General features: G+C 35.8%; 2 protein-coding genes across 2 annotated transcripts in view; one reads left to right on the forward strand and one right to left on the reverse strand.

Annotated features, from left to right (window-relative positions):
- Nucleotides 1-4,754: 4,754 nt before the first annotated feature.
- LOC132310374 (protein PLANT CADMIUM RESISTANCE 4-like) lies at nucleotides 4,755-6,513 on the forward strand. The gene is made up of 4 exons (XM_059808553.1): nucleotides 4,755-5,574; nucleotides 5,680-5,751; nucleotides 5,848-6,060; nucleotides 6,226-6,513. Exons 1-4 carry the CDS (start codon nucleotides 4,935-4,937, stop codon nucleotides 6,306-6,308), a joined length of 1,008 nt encoding a protein of 335 aa, XP_059664536.1. The 5' UTR covers nucleotides 4,755-4,934; the 3' UTR covers nucleotides 6,309-6,513.
- Nucleotides 6,514-7,306: 793 nt separating this feature from the next.
- The window catches only part of LOC132307794 (DENN domain and WD repeat-containing protein SCD1), a 40,626-nt gene continuing 31,213 nt past the window's right edge, over nucleotides 7,307-16,719 (reverse strand). Inside the window, exons 19-31 of the mRNA XM_059805659.1 lie at nucleotides 16,311-16,358; nucleotides 14,310-14,367; nucleotides 14,119-14,202; nucleotides 12,189-12,441; nucleotides 11,890-12,089; nucleotides 11,512-11,576; nucleotides 11,210-11,333; nucleotides 10,204-10,385; nucleotides 9,974-10,045; nucleotides 9,734-9,894; nucleotides 9,533-9,574; nucleotides 8,153-8,361; nucleotides 7,307-7,621 (exon numbers count right to left, since the gene is read on the reverse strand). Of these exons, the coding sequence (XP_059661642.1) occupies nucleotides 7,526-7,621; nucleotides 8,153-8,361; nucleotides 9,533-9,574; nucleotides 9,734-9,894; nucleotides 9,974-10,045; nucleotides 10,204-10,385; nucleotides 11,210-11,333; nucleotides 11,512-11,576; nucleotides 11,890-12,089; nucleotides 12,189-12,441; nucleotides 14,119-14,202; nucleotides 14,310-14,367; nucleotides 16,311-16,358 (1,594 nt within the window). The 3' untranslated portion in view covers nucleotides 7,307-7,525. The remainder of the gene's footprint in view (nucleotides 7,622-8,152; nucleotides 8,362-9,532; nucleotides 9,575-9,733; nucleotides 9,895-9,973; nucleotides 10,046-10,203; nucleotides 10,386-11,209; nucleotides 11,334-11,511; nucleotides 11,577-11,889; nucleotides 12,090-12,188; nucleotides 12,442-14,118; nucleotides 14,203-14,309; nucleotides 14,368-16,310; nucleotides 16,359-16,719) is intronic.

Raw genomic sequence — 16,719 nt, forward strand, 5'->3', positions numbered from 1 at the left:
GAAGTTAATCAACCATGGACAACAATTATACAGAGAAAATGCAGAGGTTTCGTGATTATATTGAAGCCTTAGAAGAGGAACGTCGGAAGATTCAGGTCTTCCGAAGTGAGCTTCCTCTGTGTTTAGAGTTCGTCACTCAAGGTACACATTATCTTTCTAGATTAATTTCTCTCTATATATATATTCGTGATGAGTTTTAAATTTTCTTTTTTGGGTGTTAATTTCAGCGATTGATACATGGAAGAAACAGTTGTCTGGGACGACGCCGACGACGACTATGGAGTTGTGTATTGGGCAATCTGAATGCTCTGAGCAGACATCAACTGATGGCCTTGTTTTGGAAGAACTTTTTTCCGGTGAAGAAAAGTTCATTTTCTGATGATGAAGAACAATCTTAAAAACCCATAAACAATAGTATCAATCAGGACTCATACAACAAAAAAAAAAAAATGAGAAATTGACAACAAAATCGGACTGGCTTAGATCTGGAGCTATATTGGGCAAAATATTGATAGAAACTTGTGTCTTTATCCGTTGCGAAGTCTACGAGATTGAGTTCGAGCACGAACAAAAAGCTAAACAACCGGGAAATGAGGGAATCGTCGATACATAATTAGATATAGAGAGAGAAACATATATATATATATATATATATATATATATATATATATATATATAAAGAGAGAGAGAGAGAGAGAGAGAGAGAGAGAGAAAAGAGGAAGATAGGGGGGGGGGGGGGGAAGACCTGATGGCCCTGTTTTGGAATAACTTTTTCCGGTGAAGAAAAGTTCATCTTCTGATGATGAAGAACAATCTCTAAAACCCATAAACAATAATATCAATTAGGACTCAGACAAAAAAAAATAATAATAATAATAAAAAAGAAGAGAAATTGACAACAAAATCGGACTGGCTTAGATCTGGAGCTATATTGGGCGAAATATTGATAGAAACTTGTGTCCTTATCCGTTGTGAAGTCTATGAGATTGAGTTCGAGCACGAACAAAAAGCTAAACAACCGGGAAATGAGGGAATCGTCGATACAGAATTAGATATAGAGAGAGAAACACACACACACACACACACACATATCTATAAAAATATAGAGAAAGAAAAGAGGAAGATAGAGAGGGGGGAAGAGAACGCCGCTAGACCGACAGGCTGTTTGTTCTCTCGTTCGTCCTCGGCGAGGTGGGGAGAGGTGGTGGGCTGCTTTCTTTCTTGGTTTTCCTTTCTTTGAGAAGAGAAGAGAATTTCAGAATCTGTATATATACATCAGTATCAGTTTTGGGGGCAACCTAAATTTTGATTTGGGGGGAATTTGAAATTGAAAATCAAATACAGGGTAGAAGCTACAGAGTACATAAATGGTATAAGAAAAATTACAGTACCTACCCATTTTACCACCTTTGCCACATCAGCCGAAGGCCCACCACTGGACACTTTCCAGTGAGATGCGAATGGAGATGATTTTTTTTCCCCTGAATTACGGATCCAAATCTGCTCTAATGCACCTCTCACTGGAGCAGATCCAAGGGCTGAGGTGAAACGACCTCAGCCCATTTGCCACATCATCGTCCAGTCAGCACCCAGTCAGCATTTATACAAAAAAATTACTAATGTACTATTTTCATTTACCACATGTACGAATACCTTATACACTTATACTAATACACCATACACTTATATATTATACAAAATCAGAATACATAATTTACAATCTGCTCCTGTGAACCTTCTTCCATTGTTCTTCTTCCTTTCAACTCCTATAGTCTCATCTTCGTCTTTGTCTTCAGTTCGAAAATTCAAAATTTAATGACTAAGTTAAAAATTCCTTTATACTTTCTCTCTCTAGAACAAAAGTGCTCTCTCTCTCTCTCCCTCCCTCCCTCTAAATCTTTTTTTGGCCTCTAAAACAAATCGCCTGCAATTGCTATTCTTTTGCTTTCTGTTTTCTCCATTTTCAGATTCTCTCAAAAACCACAAAACGGCCCGAATTACCCATTTGGTGCTCTCTCTTATGCTCTTCGTCAAAGCAGCTCACTCTCTTTGAAGAGATTTGGGATGGGTTACTTCAAGTTCAAAACTTTTTTATATTCTCATTTGTCTTGGTTCGATCAAAATTGCTATTAAAATCAAACCCGGATTCTGAAAAAATCGGTCTTGTTTTTTATTCTCCGGTTAAATTTCAATCTGGTTTATGAAATTTTCTCACTTCGGGTTTTTGTTAAATTTGAATTTTAGTGTTGGTTATTTTGGTGATCCTTCTCAAATTCTGTATCCCCTTTATATAGAAATATCAGGGCCTCAGTTTAGAAAGAGAACGGGCGACGAGGTATGGCTGACGATTGGAACAGGGGAAAATCAAAGAAGTCTATTAAAGAATCTGAGACCATGAATCAAATGGAATTGGAAAAACAGCAAGGCATGGGTGTTCATATTGGCCGACAATCGAAGCCGGTTTTTTTATGAAGCTTCCATGTCAAATAGGCCTCTCAAGAAGATCAGAAGTCCAGAACGCCAACACCCATTTCTTTCCTCTGCTGACCAAACACCCTCTTTTCCCTCTTCTTTTCCCTATGCTGCTGCTACTACTACATCAACACCTTTTCCTATTCCGTATCTTCATCTTTATGTGTCTAAACAGAGAGTTTTTGGTTTACAGAGCAGAGGCATATATCTGTGTTTTTGATTTATAGAGCAGAGCAGAGGCATATACTTGTACATATATATCAGATCAGTTTTGGGGGCAACCTTAATTTTGGTTTTGGGGCGAATTTTAACTTGAAAATGAAATACAGAAAGGGAAAGACTACATAATGGGCGTACAGAAAGGGTAGAAGTATGTACAGAAATTGTATAAGCAAAATTACAGTGACTACTCAATTTACCTCCTTTGCCACATCAGCCAAGGGCCCAGACCAGTTCCAGTGAGATGCGAATGGAAACGATTTTTATTCCTTAATTAAGAATCCAACCTCTAGTTGTACATAAAGTTAAGAGACCTCATAACTCTTATCACGAGACTCTTCTTATGTCACACTCAAAATTTAAAACTCCCACGTGCGGCATAATCTTCCTGGTCATTCTAATTTTTGTGACTACTATTTATAAAAGATGGAAAGATATATTAACATACTGAAGAAGTATCTTATACAATGTATATATTACGAAAATGGTATTATTTGATTGGTTTTCTTACCAAGCTCGATCGGTTGCACAAAGAGAACAATAGAACTTAAATTCTGCTTAATTAGTTCATGTATGGTGCATTAGATATGTAGTGCGAGATGCCAAATTTTTAAGCATGACACTCTTCTCAATTTGTAAGGGGGCCAAGAAACTCATATTTTTATATATATATATATATATATATATATATATATATATATATTCACTTTATCTTTATTAAAATTTGAATTCTCACTTTATTATTATTTTTTTTAACCTTGACAGCAAACTCACGCACTTGTATGAGAATTTAACTGTTAGACAATGTTATTTTATAATTATTCTTAAATAAGATATTTAACGTTGTACGTGAATCCATACCAATATGTACATGTTTGCACTAATAATATATAAAGTCATAAGAGTTTAAAAAGATATTACAAAAGAAACTTCAAAATAAGTTTTGATTGAATTGAAACATATATGATATAATAAAAGAATTTATTTTAACGAGGGTATGCTTCAAACGTTGAACTCTTTTCCAGGCAATTTCTTTTGCCACCTCCGGCAACCTCCGGTGCTTTTCTCGCCAGAATTTCAATGAGATTTCCAATATATATATATTTGACCGCGACACTATTTACGTGTACTTTTCATATTATTATTTTTGACTTATTTTAATTTAATTGATTCGAAATTAAGGCTTCAATTGAGTACACATGGTGTTGTATCCTGAAAGGTTATGCGCACATGGTTCGACCCTAAGTGCGGAGCGGTGCCAGCCGTTATCTGAAAGACTTGACTCCGTCAACGTCAACTCCCTCTCAAATTCCACTATCATCATCTCATTTTCATCATTATCTGTCACTACCAATTTACATAAAGTCAACTCAAACTAAGTCAAACAATTGCACTCTCTCTCACTGCTTCTAACCAATTACAGCTGTTTTACGAGGTTCACACAATCTTTTTATTTTATGTCCAACTTGTGAATTACGTAGTAAAATTATTCCACTTTTCATTTTTTAATGTTTAGCATCATGATCCTCCACTCCGTCTCCAATTTTCTTTCACGGAGTATGTCGTACGGCTGGTTGACTTGATCATTCATATGTTTAAACGGCAATATTATTTAGCTTTTTTTATTTTTATTTTTATTTTATTTTTAAGATGATGTAAGTAGGTGAAAGGGCTTTTATTCTTTTGAACCCTTCACCATTAATGAGTTTGAGAAATCTATTTTAAGAAGAAAAATGATATTTAAACAGATATTTTTGATCAATATCAAAATAACAAATTTTTTTTTAAGAGAATATTTTGGGTATAAATTGAAATTATATTGCTTTTAAAATTTCTCAATTATAGTATCAAAACACATAATATCACCAATTTAGTGATCTAAGTTTTATTAGTCGTCCAAACATGACCCAAATTTAAAGATCAATATCAGGAAAAAAAATATATATATAATGACACATTTTGTGAGGGATTCACAGTTAGTACTTTTAGGGTATGCATTATGTTATGTGAATGCAAAAACCATCCGCTGAAGTAATCGACCCCTATAGCATAAATTGTTTTTTTTAATGGGAATGCGGTACCGTGAATTCAAAGAAAGTGTGAGAGTATGTCTCTCATTCCGTTGATTAAGGGCATTTATAAGTCCTCGTCTACTTAGCCCATAAGCTCCATACCACCTCTCTCTCTCTCTCTCTCTCTCTCTATCTCCATCTCCATAAGCAAAGAGAGATAGCAGAGCTAAAATGGGACGTACCCAAGAAGATCCCACTCCTGTTTACTACAATGACCAAACTCAGCCTGATCAAGAATATCCACAACCACCACCACCTTATGAACCAGAAACTCCACCACCACCACCACCACAGCCTTATGAGCCTTACTACAGCCAAGAAAAACAGGACAATTCATCAAATCCATCGGAAAATGAGCCCCAGAAACAATTCCAGCCACCACCACAACCACAACCTAACCCTACATATGTACCGGCCCAGGCTGTGCCGTTCCCGCCACAAGGTCCACCACCAAATGCAACACAAAGTCCACCAGTATGGACACCGCCAAGAACCTATCCTCCACAGGCCAATCCACAGGCTTATCCTCCTCAACCTCAACTTCAGCCAGTAGCATTCCCTCCTCCACAAAGTAGTGCAGGTTATCAACAGTCTCAGCCGCCGCCACAGATGTGTGGACATCCCGGGTTTCCGACAATGCAGCCTTCTCCTATTAAACAGACTCTTCAAATGAATGGAACTAGCATGGGTACTCCAGTACAGTACCAACAACCCACAGTTGGACAATCTCCAATTCCCTACGCAACACCGGCTCCTGGTGACATGGGTTGGAGTACAGGCTTATTTGATTGCATGGATGACCCCAATAATGGTAATTATTTCATAGCTCTCTCTCTCACACACTCACACACAATATGAGTATTAGACAATTAATATTTAATAGGTGTGTGACGCAAGCTTCTGAATCATGTTTCAGCTATTGCAACGGCATTCTTTCCATGCGTGACATTTGGGCAGATAGCAGAAATCGTGGACAATGGGCACACATGTAAGTAAAATATATCATGGATGAAGATCGAAGATTGAAGTTATAATTAATCAATATATGTATATATATTAATTTGTTGGCATATCAATTTTACAGCATGTGGAACGAGCGGATTGCTGTATGGTTTAATTGCAGCCTTCATTGGGTTGCCATGCATAATGTCATGCACTTATCGGACAAAGCTAAGAAGTCGTTATGGACTTGTTGAATCTCCGGGACCGGACTGGGTTACTCACTTCTTCTGCGAGTGGTGTGCTCTTTGTCAAGAGTACAGAGAGCTCCAGCGCAGGGGATTGAATCCTTCTATAGGTAATTAAATGTTTTTTTATACAATATATATATATATATATATGATTGATTTTGTTTTAACATTTATATATATATTGCCTATGTATTGGTTTGTTTTGGTGATAATATATACATACAAACACTAAAACACTATATATATATATATATATATATATTAATTTGCAGGATGGCAGGGAAACTTGGCCGGGCATCAGAAGCAAGAAGTTGGCATGGTGCCTCCAACGAACCAAACAATGATGATGGGTTGAGCAAACGTCTCAACAGTCGTGTCGTGCCGTGTCCCTTTAAATGTTGTTGTTATTGCTCGTTTGTATTAATTTGCTTTCCCAAGTTCAAGCTATGATGTCTTATTTTTATTTGTCAGAAAAAATAAAGATTCACTTAATTTGTATACAAAAATATGACAAGAATGGAACTCGGAAAATAATATATATGGTACTGGTTTTTGTTTCATATTTATTTTACCATGCTTTTAATAAACGATAGATTACATTATCACATGATAAGATTGAACTATTATATTACTATAAGTGAGTCCCACTTCGTGGTTCAATCTACACCTTTGATGGAGCATAGACACTCCGAGGCGGGGTAGGAAAAATATGAAGCATAGATGGTGAGCCTCAATTACAAAATAATTTGTTAACCTACTCTACTTGGGTTGACCTTTCAGACAACTTTTGGGTAGAATCAACCCCTTGCCAACTGATTGAACAGTAAAACGAAGTGCTTATTAGAAGAACAAATAATGTGGTCCAATTACAAATAAGGGAAAACAAAAATTATTTCCCTTATTTATTATTTTCCCTATTTTGTAATTACATATTAGGTGTCAGTTTATAAGTAGGCAACTATTATCCTACATACATTAGCTACGACTTTCATAATCATTTCCATTTAAACGAGATGAACGTGTTTTAAGTTACGTCCTCCATAAATCAAAATTAAAAATATCAACACTTCTTTTACCAAATAATAGTCCAAAGAAATCCCTCGTTTTTATTTTTTTATATGCCTCTGTACTTACCAACCAAATTATTGTACCTACTAAAGTGCATATATAGTAAACTGAAAAAAGGAAAAAGAAAAGAAGAGAAAAAGGGAAAAGGAAAATAAAAAAGGCATCTTTAAACTGGATCGATTCAGAATAACAATATTTCTAGCTCTTATTAATTTAAAATAGTAATAATTATTTATTTGTCCTGTTTTCTTAGCAACCAAAGAACCCTACAAGGAGAATAAAAACTGTATTAACAATTAGGGTGTCGCCTGATTATTATTATTATTATTATTTTTTAACATAGAATCGACAAGATTACAATAATTGGCACAGGATTAGTAAAACAAAGAAAACCAAGCAAACGGCATTACACAACATATACGCTTCCATAGCAGTGAAAAAAGTAATAGCTTGAGATTCGATACAAAATTAGAGTATGAGATGTACATAAAGTACAAAAGAAACTTAAATGTTGATAGTGGCATCCCACAATCTAAGCAGCCCATTACGACCACCACTGCAAATCCTTTTCCTTTCAAGGTCTGATGCCACACATCTTACCTGAAACCATAGAAATAAAAGACCATTGTCAACACAGATAAAGAATTCACCACAAAAAAAAAAAAAAAAAAAAAAAAAAAAGGCCCATTGATTTATGGAAGCCAAGAAATACTATTTATTTAGCAGCCGGGTATCCAATATTTACAGAGAAGAAGGTTTCCAGGGACGTGCTCCTTTTCTCTAGTGTGCAAAATCATCTTTTATTTATGCAACACAATCTTAATAACAAAATAAACAAACAAATAAATAAGAACAATTTCATAAATTTGAGTAGTATGTTTCAGACAGCAGAGGTCATGCATTATTTACCCGCACCTGCTGCTACCATAACCACACACATACACACGCACACATACGCGCATTCACACTACGAGAGAGGTAAAATTAAACTTATATGGGTAAATTTCCATACAGGATGAGAATAGAAATAATAAGGCAAAATACAGATTAGAGAAGGTACAACAATTTTGGAACATGTGACTTTGTGAATATTCTAAGAAATATCTATAGCAGAAAGAAAAGAATAAATACCACTGCAACTGTTCTCTGTGGTGTTCGATAGAGTTGCCATCCTGCTAACTTCGATCCAGTGCTAGAGAAACTACCAAGTCTCTCTTGAGGCCGATGGAAGAGGGACATTGAATTATCAGCTGCTCCGATCCCCAACCAATGTTCGCCAGCATTTATAGACAATATAGAAGCATTATGAATAGTAACATTCTTGACACATCTTATACTTCCTGCATACATGAGAAATAAAATATTTTTAGTTCCATGTGTATTCCATGAATCCAGTACGATTAAAAGCAGAATATATTGTTGCAGGTGATGGACAAAGTTGGAAGCATGTATAATTTACCATTCTCCAATGAGAGACGACTTTACAGTCCCAACTCCCAATATAACGAATTGAATCCATAAGAAGTCACATATTTGTTTTGAGTAGGTCATACAATGCCAATGATTGATGACTTAAATTGGAAGGCCATATTCATGCATAAACAGCATGCACTGTTCACCTTCGAATGATGTTGCAGTACGATGCACGTATAATTTACCATTCTCCAATGAGAGACGACTTTACAGTCCCAACTCCCAATATAACGAATTGAATCCATAAGCAGTCACATATTTGTTTTGAGTAGGTCATACAATGCCAATGATTGATGAGTTAAATTGGAAGGCCATATTCATGCATAAACAGCATGCACTGTTCACCTTCGGATGATGTTGCATCCCTAAAGCTGCTACAGAAGGGATCTACTTTCTGGCAGAGAACGGAATACTTGGAAACCACTAACCTCTACAGTCTAGTCCTAGTTTAATGAAATAGTCTGGGCTAAATGCTCATTCTAGATGTGGCAAAATAGACTAAAAAGCTGGAAAACCATGCAACACAGACACAGCAATGGGACATAAGAATTGGATATACTGACATGACAAATAAGAAAAAAGTAAGACTGTAAGACAAACAGCGAAGATAGGAGATGGTATGAATATATAAATATGTTGTGTGGCGGACCGGAGAGCATGGCTGCCTGAGATGGTGACAGTGCAGTGGCGAGAAGGCATGAAGGTCAAAGATAGATTTGGGGTTATATGGCAAGTGGTTTTTTATATTTTTCTAAAAAACCATTAGTCATAAGATACGACTTTACCATGATTTTAAGCACCAGTTCATAGTAAATTATCAAACAAACTAAGAATTCACAGATTAATGGTGAGTCAGTGTCTTGAATACATTCTTATGCACAGTATCAAGCAGAAAAGACATATGTGATGGTTGATGTGTCCAAAAAGCCATCAGAAACATCATGTATGTTATGTATCCTCTCAACAAGTATCCAACTTAACAATTGCTACAGCATAGGAGTTTTCAACTGAATTGACAGATTTTAGTTGTGCTCTTACCATCCTCATTTTCCCAAAATCGGAGCAGTCCATCGGTTGAACCTGAAAAGATGGCAATCATGTTTGAGAAAAAAAAAAAATTTACTTCGCCATTTGTGACGGAACTATGAAAAAAAAACTTTTTTTTCTAAAATGCACGAGTAAATCATCAATGCAACTTCAAGAAAAATAAAAAAGAAAAGACAGAAATAAGGTGCCAACCTGTTATTATTCCTTTGTCTGATATCGAGTATTCCACAGACAGAATAGGACCAGCATGGCAAGCTAGAACAGCATCACATGTTCCTCGAGAAATAGACCACACTCGTGCTGTCCAATCATCACTACCAGAAATTAAAGTGTCCCCAACCATTCTAATTGACCTGCACATTGATATATAAATCTTATCAGTATGAGAGATAAGAAGGAACTAGAAACAATTTCTGTGCTGTATTAGCTCACCGGATCCATTTCGTATGCCCTAAAAGCTTGTGCATCTGCTTGCCTGCACGGATGTCCCAAATGTTTGCAACCCTTCAAATTTTAGCATTTACAATGTAAGGATTTTTTAATTAAGATGTTACAGACATATATCGAAACTTTGTAACTTACAGCGGCCACTATATGATTAAAATTTCAATTCATAAGTTCATCACTATAACTGCAGTTAAAAAATAATAATAATTACTTACGCATCTCTGCCAGCTGCAGCCAAAATTCCAGTTGAGTCATCATATTCCATGCAAAGAACAGAACTTGAGCAACGGCCAACAGTTGCAACACATGTATCAGTTCTTACATCCCACATCTTTACAGTTCCATCATGCGCAGAAGTGAGAACACGTTCACCAGACAGCATCCGCACACAGCTAACCTACAAGATGAATGGAGGGAATAAATCACCATTACAGTCATCCATCGAAACAGTATTTACCAATCACTAAATGCTTGCCCTGCTTAGGCAATTCAAAGCATGAGACGTACCAAAAGAGTCATATTTAAGAGAGGAATATCTAATGAATCTAACAGGTATATCTTAAATGATTGCACATGTCTAGTAGATTATATGCAATAGTTATGGTGTACAGGTATATCTAATGTATCCAACAACAACCGAGAGCAGTCCTTAGGACAGATCTAGAATGAGAATATTAAGGTGTTTAAATGCAAAATATGCTTTGGGAACATCAAAGCCATATAGCTTTTCATTAAAGTCAACCACAAGAGTGCCAACACATTCTCTGCTATGAACATTCCCCATATATTTATGGCATTATCTTGAAGAAATGTGAGGGCCACTTGTCAGTTCCAAATATAAAATAGGAGAACAAAATGTGGATTAACTTGAAGTTGTAAGTCAAACTTCAAGAGGTGAAATTGGTCAACATAATGGCAGAGATATCGAGCTTTTAAGCCACAAATGCAACCAGCATATGCTCTTGGTTTACATTTGTTGGTTGGAACCATATTTGAGGCTGCCACGTTGGTTTTGGTGCACATTTCTGAAGGAAATATGGGAAATATTTGTACTTAAGGATGACCTCAAACAATGCTTGTCTGCTGATGTTTGTAGGTTAGGCTTCTTTAATTTTAACATGCAAGGAATTTTGTCCTTTTGTTTTTCAGTAACCTTTTCAGTGGACATTCTGGTTTAGAATATTGTATGCATTCTAAGCAAACTTCGGATTTGATAAAAACCTGGGCGTCATGGCCCTTCAGCTCTTCTAGAAGTTGAGTTGTTTGCTTATCCCATACTATCACAGATTGATCGTCAGATCCTGATACCACCTTCCCTCGATCAGAACTTATTGCTCTGACAGTTCTGCATTGGAAGAAATGGCAGGAACGAGGGAAGTTAGAACATATGTGAATTGAAAAGAAAAAAAAAAAAAAAAAGCACAAAAAGGAACAAATATTGAGAAGAGAATGAAGTAGAATAATTTTGATAAATTATGAATACAAAGAAAAGGAAAATAAAAAATAAATTGGCATAGGAATACCCTGTATGTCCTTTCAAAGTTGCCCTAAGTTCAGAACCACGAAGACTAGGATCCCAGATCTTAACCTGTATGATTATGACAAAAAGTAAAAACATTTTACTTTACAACCTGTGCCACAGAACACAATAACACTCATTCTAAGAAGTTCATGTACAGAGGATTAGAAATCCCAATCACAACCTAACTGAATGAAATTCAGTGCTTTTTGTTATATGCTTCAAATAGTCCAAGCAGGTTTTCTTTTTGATTAAGGCTATATGATACTTCATATAAACTTAGGCATGATTGTCATGACAGCACAGACAACTGTGCCTCCCGGAACCATAATGGGAATTTAAAATACAATGATTCAATGAACAATCAACTATGCTAGCCTACCGAGCAGTCAGTGCTTCCACTGATAAAGAAACCTGCATCTTCACGGTCACCCACCAGATCCCACACCTCTCTTCTTGTTACACAATGTAAAGCACTCACAGCACCACTATGACCCCTAAGAATGCGAACACTGGTTTGTATTTTCTTTTGCCCAGCAGTAGGTAGGTCATGCTTGCGTGGAGTCCCATTCTCATTTGCAGCTGTACTCAAGAAAATGAATTGTGTAATGAAATAGTTACATGAATATAGAATATATGAATGCAAGGGAATTCAGTGCCTAAAAAATATAGCTAAAGTACCACTGTCAGAAGTCCATTTACGAACACGACTAAAAGAGTTTGCTCTTAATGACGTATCCCTAGTAAACATGCTCTGGACCCAGCTCCTACCCACACCAGAAGCCTCAGCAGGTTGCTGACTGTCATCACTGGCATCTTGTGAATGTGGGGAGGGCAGTCCATAGGATGACAATGACTGGGCCTTTAAGGCATAGGTGCCCCAGTAATCAATACACCGTTGCTGGTTATGTGACAGGCCTCCCCTGATTTTTATCTGAAACAAATTAGAGGAAAAACAGATTAGCAGGAACTTTCATGAGTAAACAAAAATCTTATTATTTTACAATGTAATCTAATCAAGAGAATAAGGCAAAAGAAAAAAGAATTTCAAAAAAGAAACATATAACAAAAAAGTTACAGAGGACATTGAGCCCAAATAATAATTTATAGAACCTATTTAACGACTCCATAATCTTAGGGAATATGCAAACAACTAGCACTTAATAGCATACATTCTATCTATCCAACAAAAGGGAGAATGTCCTTAAGAAGACAATGAACTATTTGTCACAGAAATTGTCCGCTATATATTTTCTCCCAGTTCTTACAGATAAAGCATTTTTCTGAATTGTCACTAAAAAATTAACCTCTACTCAAGTTTGATCAAATAGCTTGATTTTTTCAAATCAATTTACACGCCGAACCACTTCCAAATATGCCTCTTCAAGTCATCCATCCCTCATCATAATCATGCATTCTTATGGCACAATGCATAGATACTTTGAGTCATTAAATAGATGTTTTGAGTACATGAAATTGTCTCCAGATCAAGTGAATATATTTGAACAGCTTTTTCTAGAAAAACAGTGAGCTTCAATTGATACCAAAATCACACCAGAGAGCTTTGATCAAGAGGTCAATCAATCAAATCTTCCGGGAAAATCAATTGATTTAGTGAAATTTACTTCAAATGACCAGGAAGGAAAGAATTTTAATTGGTTTTATTTTTCTATTTCACATAAGACTCTTGTACTGGCTATAGATATGGGATTATATTTAGTCTAGGGAATGCTCTTGCACTATATAGTTTTACATACAATATGAGAGATTTTTATAGAAAGAATCTAGGCACATATGGTGAGTTACTTTTTAGAGTGATCATCAACTTGTGGAGCTTAATACATCAACACCAAATAACACAACAAACAAACAGTCAGACATGATTAGTCATGGAGATCAAAGCACGAAAGGAAGAGCGATTCAAATAAGGAGCGGATTTGTTGACTGGCAGCAGAGCTCAAGCGGAGCGTCTAAGGTTAACTAGGGAATTCTTGGGTAGATACCTCCACAAAATCTAAACAACCCCAACTCCCTGGCTTCCCTTAATCTCAGCCTTGACAGCTAAACAGTATCTGCCAGTCTATAGAAAACAAGGGGCAACTTCTTCATTACAATTTCTGAAATACCATCAATATCCAGTTCCCTAAGTTGCTAAGAAAGCATCCATCATAAATCAGGATTCAAACTTAACTCTTCCCATGGGAGAGAGACCAAATGAAGAGATGGTGCAACTAGTCAATTGAGAGAACAATCAGCATAGTAATAGCTGTTCATGCCTTCTTCTAATAGATGATAATCACAAGGTTAACTGAAAATTAGTAGTTCAGGGGGTGGCTGAAATTCAACCCCCATCCTCCCAATAAGGAAAAAGCAAATCCTCCGCTTAGGTTATGTATTCATAACTATGAGTATTAATCACAGGAACAAGATATCACCAATTGATGGAAAAACACAAATACTAGAACTTCACCACAAATATATATGTATAACTTAAATAACTTCATACCCAGGAAATTAAAAATTATATAACTTCTCACATAAAAACATGCCAGCCACTGCAAGCATACAAACATGTGGGAAAAAAAAAATATATAAATATAAATTAACTTACAATTTGCTTGTATCCAATATTGTTCTTCTCCGCAATTGTTTCAATCATATACCAAGCATTATTGTCAGGAAGTCCTAACCCAGCCTTGACAACATAAACAAGATGTTCAGAACTTTACAGTAGAGGACAACAAAAATTATGTGTGTGTGTTCGGGGGTAGGGGAAAGGAAGAAGAGGAAAATGGAGACTACCATGTGTATTGCAACTATGATTAGCTGTGCTGATACTAATGTCGCATAATTGGCTGACCTGAAATAACAACAATCATATGCAAACATGAGAGTAATGGTATGCTTTTCTCAAAGAGACTTGTTACTTTCTTGACATAACAGTGACATCATTTTAAGTACTATATTGATTGAAATTTTAGAACGGTTCTTTAGCAAGAAGTCTGGATGATTGCCTACATGGAAACACAAATTCAGCTTTGTGCTTCACATGAAAAGGTAGGGAATTTGCATGAGAAGAAAAAACTCTGAAAGAGTCCAAAAATTCGATAAGAGGAGGCAACTGATCTGTGTTTTGGTGGTGTGAAAGTCAGCTGCAAGCAACTGCAGGAAAATCTTTAAAACTGAGCTTTTGCTCTTGGCAATAAAGTCTAGTGAGTTTTATAGCTCTGTTTAACAATTGATTGAACTTGCTATATAACAACAACAACCAAAAGAGAGAGAGAGAGAGAGAGAGAGAGAGGAGAAGAAAAGGAAAAAAGAAAAGAAAAGAAAAAGATATTTCTATTCTACAACGAATAAAGCAATTTCTACAATTCTCATCGGGGAACCTCAGTACTTGTACGGTTTCGGGGAAAAGTCTTTTAAATGTCTGGTAGGATTACTCCTGAATTCAATTGCATCATTTTAAATGGCATAAAACCATCCAATGAGAAGCACATAGCTTACATATATATATATATATATATATATATATATATATATATATATATCCTCATTAATAGGACACACTTTCCACTTTTTATCAAGTTTTTCAGTTTCCAACAAATCTTTTTTTATCGATAAAAAAATAATAAAATAAAATAAAAAATTGAACAAGTCTGCATAGGCACATTTGGACTTTAGTACTGCAAAGCCAAGTAAGGTCCCTTGCAAGTCCCAACTGAGGCTCCAAACCAGGATCAAACTGATCAGCCTAATCATTGACAACTAAATTTGATGGAAACATTCGCTCGCTGGAGAAATCAAGAAAATCAGTGCAGGAGGAAACAACAAATTTACTACACCAGGTTCACTTTAAATTGATACCTTGTACTCCAACCAAAGAAGCAACTCCAATACAAAATTTGTCATTTGATTCTAGTTGAATAAAAAAATACTAATCAATTTTGTGACATTTTCATCTGGAAAAAGTAACATATTCATACTAACCTAATTTTTATTTTTATTTTTATTTTTATTTTATTTTTTATTATTTTTTATTTTTTCCCTAGTTGGTATTCACACACACATCTCTTCTGAGACTCGAACCCCGGACCTCCCTTTGGGAAGTAAGAGGCTGATACCGCTAGGCCACTGGCCCGTTGGTCATACTATCCTAATTTGGTTGACCTTCACTCTTATTATATAATTGCTGAATTTTGTTGAAACTTAATACAGATACAGATAACAAAATTTGAAGCAAAATTTCCATCTGAATCCCATGCACCAATGAATAGGAGTTTTCATTGGGTCACTTAACCTTCCTAACCCCAAGAGCAAAGTGGGTTTAGTTCGGTTCGAAATTCAGTGTTTGGTGGGTTTTAGGAAACAACGCTAAATTCTCTAATCACATTTCAGGTTATTAATCAAACCAAAGCTTGGCTTAGTCCTGCTTCGAAGCCCAACAGAACCTAAAATGAGTTGCAACCTTACTAAGAAACAAGCAAAGAACAACAACCAGCATCCTGTATAACATAACGCTGCACGGCCAATACACCAATGGGGTTCCGTTAGAAACTTAGGCCAGAAGGCAAATGAATTCCATAAACAGCTACAAACTACTTGCTCACATAAAACGCAAATTCAGTAAAATCATACCCTCGAAACAGCAAAACAAAAACGTATGCACAGCTTCAAAAAAAGAAAAAAGAAAAAAGTAGGCACCAAGAAGAAGGAGAGAAATTTAGAATACCATGATGTAGAAGCAATTATATAGAATTTGGTGGAAGCTTAACTAAGACTTTTATTTGACAAAAATCTTACTTGCTTGAAGAGCGATCCATTAGATAATCGAAGTACCCTTCCCAAAACCTGCAACATAATCAATACAAAGAGAGTCAAAAGCTTCATTTATATGAACCCCTTATCAAAATACAAAAAAAAAAAAAAATTAACAGAAGTGATTTTATGTGAAAAAGCAGCAACTCAAAATTAAAAAAGACGCTGTGAATAATAATGAGAGCAGGAATATTACATAAAGTAGGGTGACTCAATGGTCATAAAGATGAGCTTTGGTTTCTAAGCTTTTTATATTCCATTCTTAATTAAAGGCACATGAGTCCTCAAAAAACAAGAGAGCGTTATATAAGAAAAATGTCGGACAAGGGAGTACTTCCTAGGTCTTACATTCTACAGAAAATAACAGAATTTTACTCATCACAAAAAATTTTAC

This window comes from Cornus florida, unplaced genomic scaffold, assembly GCF_030987335.1.
Source record: "Cornus florida cultivar Cherokee Brave unplaced genomic scaffold, ASM3098733v1 CherokeeBrave_3.0.0_Hap2_Chr05, whole genome shotgun sequence".
In the NCBI taxonomy this organism is placed as follows: domain Eukaryota; kingdom Viridiplantae; phylum Streptophyta; class Magnoliopsida; order Cornales; family Cornaceae; genus Cornus; species Cornus florida.

Coding starts and splice junctions, on each gene's coding strand:
- LOC132310374 (XM_059808553.1), top strand. CDS start 4,935: ATGGGACGTACCCAAGAAGATCCCACTCCTGTTTACTACAATGACCAA. Junction 5,575..5,679: donor CATGGATGACCCCAATAATG/GTAATTATTTCA, acceptor ATCATGTTTCAG/CTATTGCAACGGCATTCTTT. Junction 5,752..5,847: donor CGTGGACAATGGGCACACAT/GTAAGTAAAATA, acceptor TCAATTTTACAG/CATGTGGAACGAGCGGATTG.